Raw genomic sequence first — 17,400 nt, forward strand, 5'->3', positions numbered from 1 at the left:
TTTTTTTTCAAAATCTGGATTGCAAAATTATTATGCAAAATCTATCGAACCGATTTTGATGAAATTTGGTGTGATAATTCTACATAACATGAAGTTTTTTTTAACCAAGTATAAAGGTCCGATATCCAATTTAAATACCCCAAAAAAAATCCCTAAAAAGTATTGTTTTTTAACCTCATTTTTGCGATTTTTTCGATTTTTACCATCATAAACATAAACATGATTCATTCGATTTGTAACTAGACATGTTTTGTAAAAAATTTAATTGCAAACATTTTTTTCCTCTTCCATTTTCGCCTAAAATCAACTCTTGAAAAGATACATAACTAAATAGGAAGAAAAATGTGACATTTTTCGAATTTTTTTAGCATATTGTGCCGCCAAAAGTTAAGCCCACGTTTTTTTATGCGCACAGAAAAATTTTCATTTCTAGTGATATTTGAAAGCCAAAAAGCCAAAAATCTACATGGATATACGATTCACCCAAATATGGCTCTATGAAACAGATACCGTCTGGACTAATTTGGTATTTCGCCTTTTGGGTAAAATTTTGGTACAATCCTTACAAAATTATTTGAAACATAATTTTTCTTAATAGCCGTGCTGTACAGTACCAAAGGAACGTGTAGTGTGCACGTACCTTCATGCTATCACCGACAAACTATTCTTTATAAACTCCAGTCGTTTCTATACCAAAAACCAGCTCGTCTAGAACCGACCCAAGAGGCATGAGGCCGTGCCACAGCACGCACCTTATAGTTTAGATATTAAGGTTGGTAATGCTCCTTCCCCTCCCTCGACCGTCTCGGTGACGGTCCCCGTTTCGTAGCGCTCGTCACGTCACTGTACAACATAGGTACCTACGTAAAAGTTTCGTTGTGTCTGGATTTTAGTCATTCGCTAGTTATTCGTTCGAGGTTAAGCTTGAAAGGACAGTGCGATTGTTTACGTTGACAATAGTTGTCTTCCTAATTTTTCTTTTATCCAATAGTACGGTTTTCCTTGTTCCAGAACACGGGAAATTTTTGAAATCAGCACCGAACTCGCGTACTATTCAAATAAAATTACTTTTTTTTTCTTAAATCGTTGTGTAACGACCACTCGCCAAGATGTTGAACATTTCATCGGTTAAAAAGGTGAGTGCATCTGCCCGACCAACCCCTGATCCTGTTTTGTTCTGAGGATTTTTTAAATATGGGCCACGACTGCGTCGGAATATTGATTCTGGATATCCACATCCGTATCACCGCATCTCTAGTCTAGACAAAGCCGAGCTTCGAACACGTAACTAAAACTAACAATCCTCGAAACAAATCGGGACCCCCCGGGCCCGCGGCAGTTGTTTTATCGAACAAACGCCGATGCGGCCTCCCTTAATCACTAATTCCACCTGGTGGGGTGTGTTCTTGAAACAGGTCACCGGGGACAGCGCCGAGATGAGAGATCTGGCCTCCAGGATATGCAGGGATTACCTGAACGGAGCCTGGAAGAAGGTGACGGCCCAGAACATCGGGTTCAAGCACATCAGGTAATCTTTTAAAGAAGGCTTCGGTAAATTGCGCCCGCTTACAAAATACTGCCCGCGTCCTCATTTTAAAAGACTGACTAATTTGATAATAAAAAAGCGCAAATACCGTAGCCTACTTTGTACTTTGTATAAAATACGGATCATTGCACCGCGTAGCGAAACGTGAAATCAGCAATTGGAAACGACTAGACCGGGCAAAGTCTATTTCGAGGTTTTTACCATATTTCACAGGGTGAGAAATGGAAAAAATCATATGTATTTGCGTATTTTTTATTTTCCTGAACAATGTTACTACTCAAAAGGTAAAAGAAATAAAAATTACGTCTACACCTCTAATTCTGGCGCGCGAAGCACAAATTGTAAAAAGTCCAAATCGACGTCAGAAAACTTGAAAAATCGGCAACATGCGATTTAAAAAATTGGCAATTTCCATTATTCTATTGCTGGTAATTTATCGCAAAGTGGTTGCATTCTCAGAGCGTAACTGTCGGAATTTATTTTTATCAAAAGTTCTATTTGCGACAGCCCGATCTAAGTCGGCTGTAGGGGGCATGGCTAACGCGATCTCATGTTGTGACTTGTGAGGTGATGTGGCGTGATAGTACAAAGATTTTGTCAAAAGCTGGCATTTGAGACAAGTTCATTAGAATTTAGATTGTGATAAATTAAACTGATACTTATTTCGACAAACCCTCATTATTATTTTTGTGCCGCCAAAAGTTAAGCCCACGTTTTTTTTTTTATGCGCATAGAAAAATTTCATTTCAAGTGATATTTGAAAGCCAAAAAGCCAAAAATCTCCGTGGATATACGATTCACCCAAACCAAAACCGATACCGCCTGGTCTATAAAGAAAACTGAGATGAATAGAAATTATAAGCGGTATCTGTCTTATCATTCTGGAAAATTACTGAGTAGTTTACTAGAACAAAGTGGCTGATACAACCTTCAAACAATTAACTTTATCTTTATCTCTATCTGTTTATTATTATGGCAAGTGGATATTATTAGGAAATGGGGATTTTTCGTCTTTGTTTATTGTCGTATACTATAATTCATGAATAATACATTGTTTTTTTACTCTGAAATGTAAACTAGGCGTATATTGCGTATTTCCTTGCTACCATATGCACATGGTAAATATGTTTTGGCGAGACAAACAAATAATCGTAGTTAGTAAAAGACTTAACCTTTATTTTTTGAAATCGTGAAATTGTACACAGTTATCGTACATACATGACGCAATCATAATATGTACGTATTTACAGGAACATGATGGTACTATACTACATGTTTGTCAAGATATCGAGTTTGTTGTCTTGTTTTCAAGATTTTTTCAATTCCTATTGACGTGGCTTTGATTCGAGCTTTTGACACGTATTATTTCAATGAAAAAAGAACGCGACTCACTGTTATAGAAAGACGGTCTCTATTTCTTTGCAGCCTTGGTTTATATATAGAAAAGTTTTATTTTCGGGCAGCTTGAGATGGCCGATGTTGAAATTTGTAATTTAAGGAATGTGTGAATAATTCTTATTTTGAAAATATGGCTGTTCCCACTTTTGGTCACATAAATAATGTTAAAATCATTTAAATCATCGAATAAAAATAATACTGGAAAAAATTAATGGAACAAAAAAATAAACAAAAAAGCGTTTTGAAGCTTTAAGTCTAGTTTTTATGATTTGTTTGTCTCAAATTTAAACTATATCTAATGTAAAATTGTGGGAAAAGTGGAACAAAATTATTTTTTTTCGTTAACGTAATATTTAGGAGTAATAAGTAAATATATTCCTTCAATTCTTACCAAAACTTTGATCACTTGGAACAGACTTTGATCACTTGGAATAGTAAAACGGTTTGACGCATTCACTTTAATTGTCATTTTACAGGGTTATTCTGTGTATATTGAGCTGTAAAAATTTCTCTCAACATTAGTCTTCGTCAATATTTATAAATTAGCGGTAGGCCTCCTAAGTCATTTTTGCACTTTTTCAAATTGATGTCAAGCATGAAAAAAAAATTTTCCTCGAAAACTATAAAGGTCTTCGTTGGGAATTTATTTAAATTTTCAAAAGTGGCCTTAGATTTACGGTGCAATAATTTCTTGCGGAGATATCGATCGATACAAACAAGTGTTATTTTTCATTCAACCATTGATATTTCGGCAACCAATATTGGTACAGAGACGTTTCAAGAATCAAATGAGCTAACTGACCTCTGTATTGATTTAGTTTCAAAAAATTTCCTCAGTCCATGGAGTCCTAAAAAAAAATTTGGAAATTTTTTCTTGAGGTACTTTTAATTGTTCAATAACCGTAGGTCAAAAAAGATCTTCAAAATGCTCTTTTGTTTATCTCGATACGACTATTTTTCACGGAGATACAGCCATTCGAAAATCACTAAAAAAATTAATGAAATTTTTTTTTCCTTTGATTTTTTCCAGTCGTGTATTTTCTAAAAGATACCACAAAAAGTTTTCTAGTTTTAGTTACTTTAAAACTATTTCATGTCGGTGTTTCATTCTGATAAGTTAAATAGTTCAGTTTTACGGCCCATTTAATTATTTTTTTATTGGTAGTAAACACGGTGATAATTTTGTGATAATCGTGTCGTTAAATTTTTAATTTCACGTCAACATGGTTTTCCCAAAATAGAATGAATTTTTTATACCCACCTAATGGTTTTGTTTATCTTTAAATTGAACTTAGTGCTCCTCTTCCGCAACTAAAATAAATTAGGTTTAAGACCGATAAGCGATAAACAATGGAATATCTAAGAATTATTTCGTATATTATTATTATATTACTTTGGTCTGTTCAAAAAATAACTGAACTCGAGACTGACGTGCTTTCTTAGAGCGTGTATTAATGTCGTAACCGTAAGCTCAGCTTTTGTCTCTCGTTATGATCCTGTGAATGAATGTTTCATCGTCATCGGATTGTTCAAGGAGTTGCCGACAAACGTCCACATGATTTTCTTTGTGTTCCGTCATCAAACGAGAAACAAATTTTGCTGCATCTCGATGCATGTTCAATTTTTCAGACAAAATTTCATGGCATGGCGCAATTGAGATGCTAACCTCTTCTGGAATTTCTCTGGCAGTCGTCAGCTAAAGTCGAAGGCCTTCCTGGCCCCCGACAGCCAAAGTATTAGCCCTTTTCTTTTACTCATGATTTCGGATCGTAACCCGTTGTGATTCCGAAATCATGAGTAAAAGAAAACAGCAAATATCTCCAAAAGCTTGTTTCAAAAATTGAAACGTTTCTGTCCCCAGTTTTACCAAAAATTTTATATGTTGTTGTTCCAGAAAACCTTACATTTCAAATATCGTCACTAACACTCGTTGCTCTCAAATAACAACATCACGAAAACTAAATATCCGCATATCACTAAATATCTCAATTAGCGTGTAATTTAAAAACTTAGGTTATTTTCTGAACAGGCCTCGTACATGTGTGTGAATTATTTTATACGCACGTGCTGTTACCTTGACAAATCGTAACGCATATGTTTCTAGTTTAATAGAGTCTATACATTATTTATCAAATACTACGTTCAATTTATTGCATATTATCAATTAATTGGTCAAAATAATGTGTTTTTAAGAGGGCAACAATCAGTTTATTTGTATTTGTAAACAAACAAGACATGTAAACATATTTACGAGATTTTCAGTCTTTCAAGGTTTCCTTAACCTACTTAGAAGTCGCCTTTATTTACATTTTTTCAACGTTAATCATGCGATACACCATCCCTCAATGAAACTATGAATCATTTTCCATTGCTCAGACCACGATATAATTTTATATTTAGAACGGTTTTGTATTCACACTCATCTGAAACCGATTTCCTAACAAGGTACGGGTAAAGGTGCGTATACACTACAGTACTCGGCTGAAAACATCATTGTATTTTTTGTTTACCTTATTTTCATGCGGTGTGTACGTACCTTAACGCCTCTAAAAGCTCCAGAAAGAAAAGGACGGACGTTTTTATTCGTGAAATTTTGAAGAGGAAAAATGTGTTAATTTTTCAAAAATAACGTATCAAGCGTCAGACATATTTGACACCCAAAATATGGTTTTGGATTCATATTTTTCGTAATGATTAGAACAATTAAACTAATCTGATAAAATAAGGCGTACACAACTTAAATTTTGTCGTTGTTTGCGATAATTTGAAAAATTACTGATTAAATTTGTACATATAATACTTAAATTTGTTTGTCGGGAAAAAGATACTTCACTTTTTAACATACATCGTTTTAGTTATAAAGTAGTGTTCTTTCAAAACCGTTATATATCAGTTTTTGTCACCTTTTATCATTTTTTTTATTAAATATCTAATACGAAGATTAGACACTCCTATACAATGCTCTAAAAAATTAACACACCAGTTCTGAAATGTGACGTGTTAGGATTGTCATATGACATCATCTGAATCGTCCTAATAACATGGAGAAAAACATCTTCTCTCTTCTTCTTCTACGAACAATGCAAATTCGCGCGAAATTTAAATTTTAAAACGGGTTACTACAGTATAGTCTTATTTTGTTATGTATAACGTAATAATTTACTAAAATTATCTGTTTTGCGTTATTTTTTTGCAGTGTGTGCCTCAGTTGATAGTCTTTTTTAGAAAAGCGCAGTTATATTGTTTTATGGGTATTGTAAAACGTAAAAACGTTTTATTGTCTTGTATCTTTCCATGATACGAATTACAGCAAAATTACGATTCAAACTTTCCATTTATCGATGGTTTGCAGCTAAGAAAAGACAATCATGCCGTTTTATCGATATACCTGAGTTTAGGAATAGAGATAATAACCGAAATAGATTATGGATGTCAAAAATTATTACACACTTATTTTATATAACTCGGCACACGTGTCATTTGATAATTTTCTTACAATTTGATAGTACATGGCAGTACCAGGCTCCTTAATATATGCAGGAAAGAGTTTGTCTTTAACATTTGAGGTAAAATAAATATAGACTTGTACAAACGCAGAACGTTTTGGGAAATTCTGACATGATAATTATTTGATTTCTTCAGTGGCGGCTCAACTTTTTCATGACAAAAAAAAATCGTAAGTGAAATAAAAAATCAATATAGGGGTTGCCAAGTCTAAGATTTCAAAAGGACTTGCGCATGTACTTGCAAGATATTTTTTTTTATTTTTAAATTAATATATACAAAGTGCGTTTTTTATTTTTCACAATTATCATTTTTCGTACAGCTACAGCATTATGAAAAACAGTAATGCTAGTATTTAATTAAAATTTACAAGTAGAACTAGAAAGAAAATTTAATTTTGTCAAAAATGAAAAAAAACTGTTCATATCTGCCAGTTGATTACAAAAAAAAATATTTTGCAGAAATGTGTACAACTCCTTTCCCAGATCTCAGACCACCTTTAAATTTCACCTGCCGCCACTGGAATTCTTTACTGTTTACCAATTCAACAGGCGAAGTCGGTATTGATTAACACGTAGACTATAATGTTTCTTTAATACATCTTGAAGTTTACCTTGAATTTATATAATCAGATTGTTAATTTGTTAACTCTATACTGCGACATCGCGAGATTTTGATGTCTTGTTTACGATAAAAAAATGATTATGTGATTCGCTAATCACTAATTGTACTAAATACAACACTGCTTTGCTATTCTATGATTAAATTGTTTTTGAAATTGCAGTTTGTTTTAAGGGTTTCGCTATCGTAAATAATAATCCTGGTTTAAGTGGAAAGATAATAATATTGTAAACATTTTAATAGTCCTTGGAAAACAAACAGCCCAATATAAAAATGAAATTTTAATTAAAGAATCCGGTCAAGCATTGGGATCTACCTGTTTAGTAGTAACGTCACATACGCCAAATAATAGGCAACCTCATAGTACAGATTGTCATGAAGAATTTCTCGGTATTTTTACTAGATCGATTTTCGACCTTGTGTACTTTGGACATAAGTGCCAAAAAACTGTCTTCTTTGTCATGACCTTCAATATCGCGATATTCTGCGCGATATTCTGTCAACATTTTTAAGTTAAGCGATACATTTTTATAGATTTTATTACACAGTTTGTCTAAATATGAATTGATGCACAAATAACAGACTTTCCCTCATTTTAACGCAGATATTCTGTAAAATGGACTTAGTTTGAAACTCAAATAACTTATTTTTGGTGTAAAGAAATTTGTAATTTACAATGCCGCTTGTTCAAAAGCGGCAAATTATGGCATGGATTTTAAAAGGAACATTTACTTCAAACGGATTAATGGTAATTTACATTGGTACGTAGAAACTGCATTTCAATAGAGGCTTTAGTAAACGTTTGGGTTTAGTCATAGGACCTTACTTTTGTGATGGTAAACTGATGGGTGCCAGATATTGCAGAATCTTTGCTTAAAAGAAGTACATTATATTCAATAAATTTTTTGTAGTTGGCATGTTTAAAACAATTTCTACATTAATCTACATTTTCAGTAACAATTTTTGCTTCGATGACAATTTGTTTTTGTCCGCGTAGAGGACGTAGCAAATTACATACGATACTTCAAAAATTTGTTTACACTAAGTGAAAAATATCAATTTTGCCATGAAATTTTATTAAAATAAGTTTATTTTAAGTATCTTAAAATAAAAAAGTTAGACGGCCCTAAACTTTCGGTACTTTTACGGTTTTTTATAATTACTCATTAAGTTGGCCATGGATTTCAAATTTGCTTTTACAAGTATCAATGCCTCAAAAAATGCAACAATAAACATATAAAGATTTGTTACGTGCATTGTGTATTAAGCGAGATACATAGGAGTGGCCCTCTTATAGTAGACAGCCTGTATATACAGGGTGTTTGGTAAGTCGAGGCATTCCTTGCAGGAGGTTATAGTACAAATGATTTGTGATATATTTCCTTAATATACCATATTCCGAAAACGTTTAGTTTCCGATCTACAAGGTGTTAAAAGTTTTAATAAAAAAATGCAAATTTATAAATATTGCGGAAACCGCTCAGAATATTTTAATGAAAATTTACAGGCTTTGACAGTTAACAACAATATATGTTTTACGATAAAAATGTAAATTATAACTTTTAGAAAAAAATTACACCTTAAAACGAATAAAAAATGTTGAATATAACTAGATTAATGTGAATTGTTTTTTTTTACAAACCCATATTTGGTCTTTTTACAATATATATATATATATTTAAATATACATAAAAGAATATGTCATTATTGTAGTATTATTTCTTCCTAAACTACTAAAACACGTGCATAGGATGGTTAGTCGGTCGTTGAGGTAAAAAATATTCCCGAATATTATAAATAAAATAGTACTAGTACAATTTTTACTACAAACATAATTTACACGAAAATTGTAGACCAAGAAATAAAGGTGAAAAATCATCGAGAAATCGTGAAAATTACTGGGCGTCATTTTATTGTTGGAAAGTTCTTGGGAATGATAATATAGGAGGCGTTTCATCAAATGGGTCATGAAAAAAGTATAGCGTCATTGTTTTTTATCAACAAATAGGACAAAAATTCGTCATTTTTTGTTCTACGCGTTATTGTAAAAAAAACTATTAATCTTAGCTCTTAGCAAAAAATGTTCAACAGAGACGATTTGATCTAGAGAAACTTATCTTCAAAATGAGACTTTATAAGTTAAAATTGCTTTATAAACAAAAAATTTATTGCAAAATTCAACCGAAAAAGTGCTTTTTCTTTAATTGTTAATAACTTTTTAAATAATTAATAAAATCTTACCAAATTTTCCCAAAATGTGAGTTTTTATAGCCTTAAGAGATGTGCAAAAGATGGGCTCGATCGGTCAAATAGTTTTTGCAAAATTCCATTTATTTATCCCATTTCTGCAAAAAAGGCCCATTTTCAAATGACTATTCCAGAGGCAGGGTTATGACTAAAACATTTTTTGGCCTCATTTTCTTCGAAGGGACACCAAGTATCCTCTAGTTAAAAAAAAAATATTTTTTTTCAATTAAGTTGTAGCTGTAGTTGTTACCAAATAAAAGACACTTTTTTCCCTAATAAACAAATAAAGTAACTCCGCGGTTGTTAACTTTTGAAAGAAGTTATATACACCATTTGAAAGCTCATAAAAAAACTACAAATTGAAAAAACAAGTTTCTACGACCAATAGGTCCGGAGATAGCAATTTAAAAAAAAAAAAATCACTGAGCAATTTGTTATACACATTAAGACCTGAAATTTTAACATTTTGTAAATGATGGTTTCAACTTTGTGCCCTGTTAATTTTAATTGAATATGCCCATAATTGATCAATACAGAGCTCGTCTTCCTCCAATGTCAAATTTGTAATATGTCAGCTTCTATGTAACGTAGAACCTTCTTTTTTTTATTTGGGGTAGTTCGACGCAAAAATTATTTCTACCTTTATAAAACCACCCGCTACCCCCCAAAAATGTTTTTTTTTCATTTTTTTTTTCATTTTTTTTTATTTGAAATATTTTAGACAATAGTTCTCAATAAAAAAATATCAAAATTATTTTAACCCTTCAAAATTAATTTAACCCCCTTAACCTCATTGACCCATTTGATGAGACTCCTTTTGTATTATCATTCCCAAGACTTTCCAACAATAAAATCACACCCAGTAATTAATAAATTTCACAATGTTTCCTTTCCTGGTCTATTATGGCACTCTTTGTTAAAAGAAACTGGATATCAATTTCTATTCTTAACCGGAAATTAGAGACGCGTTAAATATTAAATACCTACTCAAATTAATTAATTATACCCATACTTGGTCCTTTCTTAAAACGATATTTCGCTGTCAGTGCAAAGTGCAATGTGTAGACATAAAATGAACCCCGCTGACTTAAATGATTTAATTTTTCATGTTTTCTATTTTCTTTCAGCGGCGGTTTATCCAACCTTCTCTACCACGTCTCCCTTCCAGACGACCTCTGGAAGGAAAGCCGCTTCCAGGACGAACCCAGAGAGGTCCTGATCCGCGTCTACGGCCAGACCCACGGAGAGGGCGCCCTGGAAGCGCTCATCACCGAATCCGTCGTCTTTACTTTATTGTCCGAGCGCAACCTGGGCCCCAAACTCCACGGCATCTTCCCCGGCGGCAGGATCGAGCAGTACATCAACGCCAGACCCCTCCTGACCAAGGAACTGGCCGACGAGAAGCTGTCGGTGCAGATCGCGCAGAAGATGGCGACCATCCACTCCATGCAGGTAAGGTTTCTCGTATCTAGGTACACTTTGTTCGGCCACCCCGGAGGTAACTCTTTTCTTTATCTTTTTTTATTATTTTGATAGACGATGCCAGCGTCCATGGTCGGTAAACGTCAGAGAACAGATGCGTTCCGAATTTTTGCTGAAACGGTGTTTTTCGAAAAGCTTCGTGGATTCTAATCCCACTTCTAACTGATCTGGGTAATAATCCCACTCCTGATTTGATGAATATTGAAATTTTGTACGAATTGGTACTAACAAAAACATCAAACAATCTATTTTACCTTTTTTTTAAATTTTGACACTAATTTGTTGTTAAAAACAGTCTAGACTTAAATAAAAGCAATTCCAGCAGAAAAAACGTGAACGGGAATAATCAACGTCAGTGAAATGTAAAACCTGCACTCGTTTTGCGACGTACAACGTTCCAAAATACAATCGCTTCTTGTGGAAGGCTAAAAATAAACCTTAAAGATTATGGGGTCAATAACCAGTTGCCAGACAATTTGGACTGGTCAGAGAAAGCAAAAGATTTGGATTGATTACGGGTAGAAATATATTATATAATTTATAAATTTCTATCTGGAGCAAACAATATATTATAAAAAAAACTTCATTACTCATACTTTTATTGCAGCTTTTACTGTACATTCTTTACTGGTAAACATAATTATCAAAGCTATTTATATATTTTTAATATAAATAGTGAGTAATTCTATAACATAATACCATCAGATGAGGCGATTTTTTTATAATTTTATATCGTCTGTATAAACTTTGAAACGTCTGGAGATTTTGGTTACAAATTAATTGTAGGTTCTACGAAGCTTTTCGAAATTTTACGAACGTGGCCAATCCCTCTTTTTAATTTCGTAGCATCTTTGTAGAATTTATGTAAAAAAATGACATCGAGATTTAACAGTTTGAAGGTTGGTTCATGTTAGATCGAAATTCGCAATTCTCATGAAAAAAAAAAAAAAATGGCGGCGCAAATACCAGAAGTTCAAATAATTTCAACGTTTTACGAACTTCGTTGATTTGATGCAACAAATATATGTAGAATAGATAATTAGTGAGGTTACATGTCTCATAATTCATGGAACATGAAAATAAATGATTACCTACCAAAAACTGTCGAGTTTACTGTTATTTATCCCTGCACTTAACAACAATAAATAAAATTTAAAAATTAGTTAAAAAGAAACGTAAAATGGTATTTTTAGTGTAATAAATTTGACATACCTACATAATTTATGACGCAGGATAATATAGAATGACAATAAAGAATACAATTTGATAAACATTTCCTAAATTTTTCTATAATACTTCGTTCTTATATGACCAAAAAAATTTGGTGCGGACGCTATTTTAGTGATTTCACAAAAATATTCGTACTATGATGAACCAGCCTTTATTATTTTACATTCCACCACGTGATCCAAAATGAGGTTATGTTACTATTTTGACAACCACAAATATTTTTTGAAGGCGTAGTATTGAGCATCAAAACATTTAAAAAAAAATCTGTTCCCAATCAATACATTCTAATACTTTAATCATACTTTGCATGCAATCAACAAAGCATATTTCTAATTATGTTTCAAAATCTATTTTTATCGAACTTTACGTCAAAAGATCTCTTTGGGCTCGATTCCGATGAAAGCAAATACGCATATTCCAATCTCGATGTGATTTTTCCAGTTTGCTCCTTATCGGTGTTTACTTGAATCGTACTTGAAGAAATCTTCCACGGGAAGCGAAAGGACATCGGCACTTGAAAGTAGGACGTCGGAAAGTTCCAACAGCCCCTGTTTCACAAGATATTTTATTTTCGAAGTATGATATTTGTTCAGACGACGATATTTTTATAATAGATAATGAGAAGCTATTAATATCGCTAGATTGTTTATGTTGTTTCGACAGAAGTGTCCTACATACAATTTTTAAACAAACAATGCTCTTTGTTGCAAATTAAACAATTTTGTAAGCAATGTGCAACTTTTAAATATAAATGTTTTCTAGAATAGGATTTAAAACACCTGAAGAATTTTTTTTAATCTTTGTCGAGAAAATGTTTGGAACCCCTGACTGATGACAATTAAAATTTAAAATTACCTGCATTTCTCGTACATTTTCTAAATTATATCGACAACAATTAGCTGTTAGAATAAATTAACGGAAACAATTTCAGATAAGAGTTGGTTTTAATTGCAGCGTATATCAGGAAATACTACAATTGCTATGGCTTTCACGAGAACTTGTGGCATTGGAAAACAACCGTCTAACTTTTGACTCGCCGAGGTCTCACGCGAATTCTTAGAATTATTTACTGGTTAATTACCGTAAACTATCGCTTTTGATAGTACTTATTAATAAATATTTATAGTTCACTGCAGAGAGCTATGTTCAGCACATTTAACTCCAAACAATCCGTCGGAGGGTTAAACATTGATAACGACTTATCTGGTTCATTAAAACAAGCGCCATAAACAGTTTTATTTGCATTGAGCCTTCCGAGAGCTGTCTTTTTTTTTCATAATTTTAATAGCAGCGCTATCGAGAGAAATGCGATTCATGTAAACACCTAGCAACAATTGTTTAATCTATTTATAACCTTTTATTGGTGTAGAAACTAGAAAAAAGGCGTGTAGTCACGACATTTGGTACCTTTTTTCGAGTTTCTAGCGCTCCAACACCTCCCTCTTTAGAAGAAGTTCACGGAAAACGATACCATGGACCGGCATCGGTTTTTTTCCATTCTATCACACATATGGGGTATGTTATTGTTATGTTCTAGCGGAAATCAACAGTGCGTGCCATTGGCGTGCCTAACTGGCCTATTTCTGGCCCTTGCGGGCTGTCTCTGTCGGCTGAATGACCGGACTCTTTGTTCAACCGTAGGGAAAAAATCATTCATAATCGAATTTAAACAACCTGTTTTTTGCTCTAGCTTTGTCTCTGTATCGCTCAGCAGAGAAGAAAAGGTACACTTTAGTTCGTTGTGTACTCGTTTGCTCTTCTGCGACTGATTTTTTGCTGGATATATCGTTGCGAATAAAAACAGAATGAATATGTTTTTTTGTGCATTTTGTAGAGTAAAAATCAAATATTTAAGTAGATTCGTAGTACTGCACCATTACAGTTTATCTAATTGATAGTCTTAACAAGAATTTTCTTCTTGAGACTAAAAAAATTGTATATTAGATTAACAAGGATGGTGTAGTAAGTATGGTGTGCAATATGTATGAAACTACCAAAGTTGTTGTTGGCTCAATTTTCTAAAAACTAATTTTTAGGAGGCAATATATAGTTTATTTTTTAGAGAAAAAATTGCAGATTGAAAATAGCATTAAAACTCATCAGTTTTTAGAAAATTGAACCAGCTATTATGAAAAAGAAATCTAAATCTAACAAGTTCCATTTTCGAATTATTTTAATAACAATTTATAAATTTTTTAAGTAACTAAACTAAATAAATGTGTCTAATATCTTTTTTTTTGTAAAGCGCAGGTAAGTGGGAATTTATCAGAAAAGTAAATAAAACAAATAGAAATAAATTTAAAACAATTTAAAATACCCAACTTGAAAATTTTACTAGACTGTGCATTGAGGTCTACTATAGTTGTGGATTGTTAAAATTTTACACTCCTTGCTGAATATTTTTTGTTATTAGAGAATATTGGACCTATCTTGGATCTCTTTGCAGAAAAGTAAAGCCTAGAAAACAATACATTTTAGGTGTGATACGATATATTTTCATATCACCTGGCCAAAACACCGCAAACTTATATTCATTCTGATCTTGATGATTTTAAAAATTGTTAGCATTGGTTTGAAAATCTGTCAATGTCACACCCTACAAAAAAAATTATTACTTTCAACGATTCAAGTCCATTGTACATAACCCCCCCCCCCAATCTCATATTCATTCTTGTCTATGTAAAGCGCTTCAAAATTTACCTTCCCACGTAGACAAGTCTTGCAAAAAACATGTTGTTGGAATTACTTAATATAATAATGATATTGTTCGGTTTTGAGAAAGGTGACTACAATGTGATTTACGACGTTTTCAGGTGCCTTTGCATAAAGAACCGACATGGTTGTGGAACACCATAGAGAAGTGGGTGCATAAATGCGATACCAAATTCTTAGCCAACGCCCCCGAATTTGCCAAGTCGATTTTGGACAGGATGGACCTCTGGTCGGAGATCAAATGGCTCAGGAAGAGGTTGGAAAGTGAGAGCAGCCCTGTCGTGTTTTGTCATAATGACATGCAGGAGGGTAACATCCTCATAAACATGGACCAGGAACAGGACCAGAGCAATAACAACTCGGAACCCAATATTGTGATTATCGGTAAGTCATTATTGAACATTTAGACAAAAAAGTTTAGGAACCGCCCGATATTTTAAATCGTAAATGTTTGAGAACCGCTGACTAAACGATCCATAATAGTCGCCTATAATTTTTCGAAAGCCTAAAAATACTTTTTAATTTATATTTTCATTAATAATTTTATGCATTTCAGATTTCGAGTACTGCTCATACAACTACCGCTCATTCGACATCGCCAATCACTTCGTCGAATGGATGTACGACTACACCGAACCCAACCACCCCTTCTACAGGGAGGACTGCTCCAACTACCCCACTGAGGAACAGAGACAGCTGTTCATCAGGGCCTATTTAGATGAGAGAGGCTCACGAGAAAACCCCAACGAGGTCATGAAAGAGGTGGAGGTTTTCGCCTTGGCCTCGCACTTCTTCTGGGCAATGTGGGGTCTCGTCAATGCCGAAACGTCAAAGATACCCTTCGGATATTGGGTAAGATGATGTGAAGGTTTAAGTTTTGTAACAAAACCGCTTTATCAAAAGAAAAAAAACCATTGCGCATCCGGTGATGCCAGTGACGAATGATCTTAGCGGTTTACTAGATATTAGGGTGTAATTCAATGCTGGTTGAGTCATGTAGCTTGTAGAGTACTTCTTTTCTTCAATATCATTAGTTAAATTGTTTATTTTGCCTAATGCGACTCAAGGCATGCTTTCATAGCACCTTCAGATTAACAGGTTACTCTTTGTCAGTAAATATATTAACATATATTTGTAGGTTATATCTTCATATAAAAAAGCCTTATTTTCATCCCAAAAATCTGTGATACTCCTTGACATTTTTTTTTTCAACCTGTATTTTGACGACGTTTGTTTTCTTAAGGAATACGCTTGCTCCCGGCTGACCTGCTACCAGCAGCTGAAGCACAAGTTTGGGGGCAGTGGCCAGCTGAAGAGAAAGATGAATGACTATACGATATGAAACCGGACCGGACATCCTGTGCAAACCAACGCCCTCTGGGTAGAGAACCCGCGGGGTTTTGACCATATGACTGTGAGCGAGCGAGGAAACGACCCACACACTTTGTGATAACCCTGTGGATATCTAATTGTAACCTTTTAGTATTATGGAATCTTGTCAAAATCACTTTTTAACAATTCTTGCACACCTAGATCCCGGTTCCGCAAGTATTCCTGCGGAATCACGTCGTCTAACCAGGGCCTAAAGTCGTTCTAACAGGGACGCTGGCCGAAATATAACGCGTAGGATGCCGAGGATGGAGATAAGACGTGTTTTTTTATTCTTTTTTTACTGTACAGCACTTGTAAATATGATTTCTTTGTGTTAGTTCTCTTATTCGTTCAAAATGTACTTATTCTTTGAGGCCGATTTTAAAGTCTGGATTTTTTTATGTTTTTTTTTACTTCTTTTGTAATGTATATATGTGTAATGTTTTAAGTGAGATGTATATACAGATATTTATTATTTTACATAAAATAAAGAATGGGCAATTTGACGAGTTGTTTTCTTCTTCCCTCGGAATTCATAAATATATTTTACAAATTCGAATATTTTTTTATGAATCATAATTTCATTTGAATGTTTTTTGTAATCCTTATAGAAACAGTACTAGCATTGTTTATACTAGGTATTTGGATACATTATATAGTTTATCTAAGGAAATCTGATACTTACATTTCCTTTTTTGAATCGGCTTTTTATCTGTAAAGCAAAGTGATTATAACGTTCTTAATAAAAGGCAGCAAGTATATTTTTTTGTTTTAGTCTTACTGGTTTGATTGATGGTTTTTTTAATCTACAAATATCTGTAATTACAAAGAAACAATTATATTCAAAAAAGCAAAAAGCGATAGGTACACTTCATGTTAAATAGTAAAAAAGGGGTAACTGTAATTTTTAATAAAGAAAGCGATTCATATCTACATAGTTGCAGCATTTTTCCTTAATAGAAATACAATTCAACGCCACATTATTTAAAGCAAAAAAACAGTAAGTATAAACCGAGGTATAAATGTGACATTTTGTAAGGACTTCTCACCTTATCTTAATATATATAATTCTTCTGTGCGTGTGTATGTCACTGAACTCCTCCTAAACGGCTGGACCAATTTTAATGAAATTTTTTGTGTGTCTTCAGGTGGATTCGAGAATAGTTTAGATTTACAATTCGGTCCAATTTAAATTGTTTTAATTAATTTTTTATTTATAAGTTGTTGATTGCAGCAACCTTACTTGATAGTGGACGGACTGTGCATTCAGCACTTAAAGTACCTTTGAA

The 17,400-nt window shown here is 33.3% G+C and overlaps 1 protein-coding gene across 1 annotated transcript; it reads left to right on the plus strand.

Annotated features, from left to right (window-relative positions):
- Positions 1–857: 857 nt before the first annotated feature.
- Positions 858–16,617, plus strand: LOC108904900 (choline/ethanolamine kinase). The gene is made up of 6 exons (XM_018707615.2): positions 858–1,136; positions 1,416–1,528; positions 10,444–10,768; positions 14,842–15,124; positions 15,297–15,592; positions 15,984–16,617. Exons 1-6 carry the CDS (start codon positions 1,110–1,112, stop codon positions 16,080–16,082), a joined length of 1,143 nt encoding a protein of 380 aa, XP_018563131.1. The 5' UTR covers positions 858–1,109; the 3' UTR covers positions 16,083–16,617.
- The last annotated feature ends 783 nt before the right edge of the window (positions 16,618–17,400 follow it).

This window comes from Anoplophora glabripennis, unplaced genomic scaffold (assembly GCF_000390285.2).
Source record: "Anoplophora glabripennis isolate ALB-LARVAE unplaced genomic scaffold, Agla_2.0 scaffold197, whole genome shotgun sequence".
In the NCBI taxonomy this organism is placed as follows: domain Eukaryota; kingdom Metazoa; phylum Arthropoda; class Insecta; order Coleoptera; family Cerambycidae; genus Anoplophora; species Anoplophora glabripennis.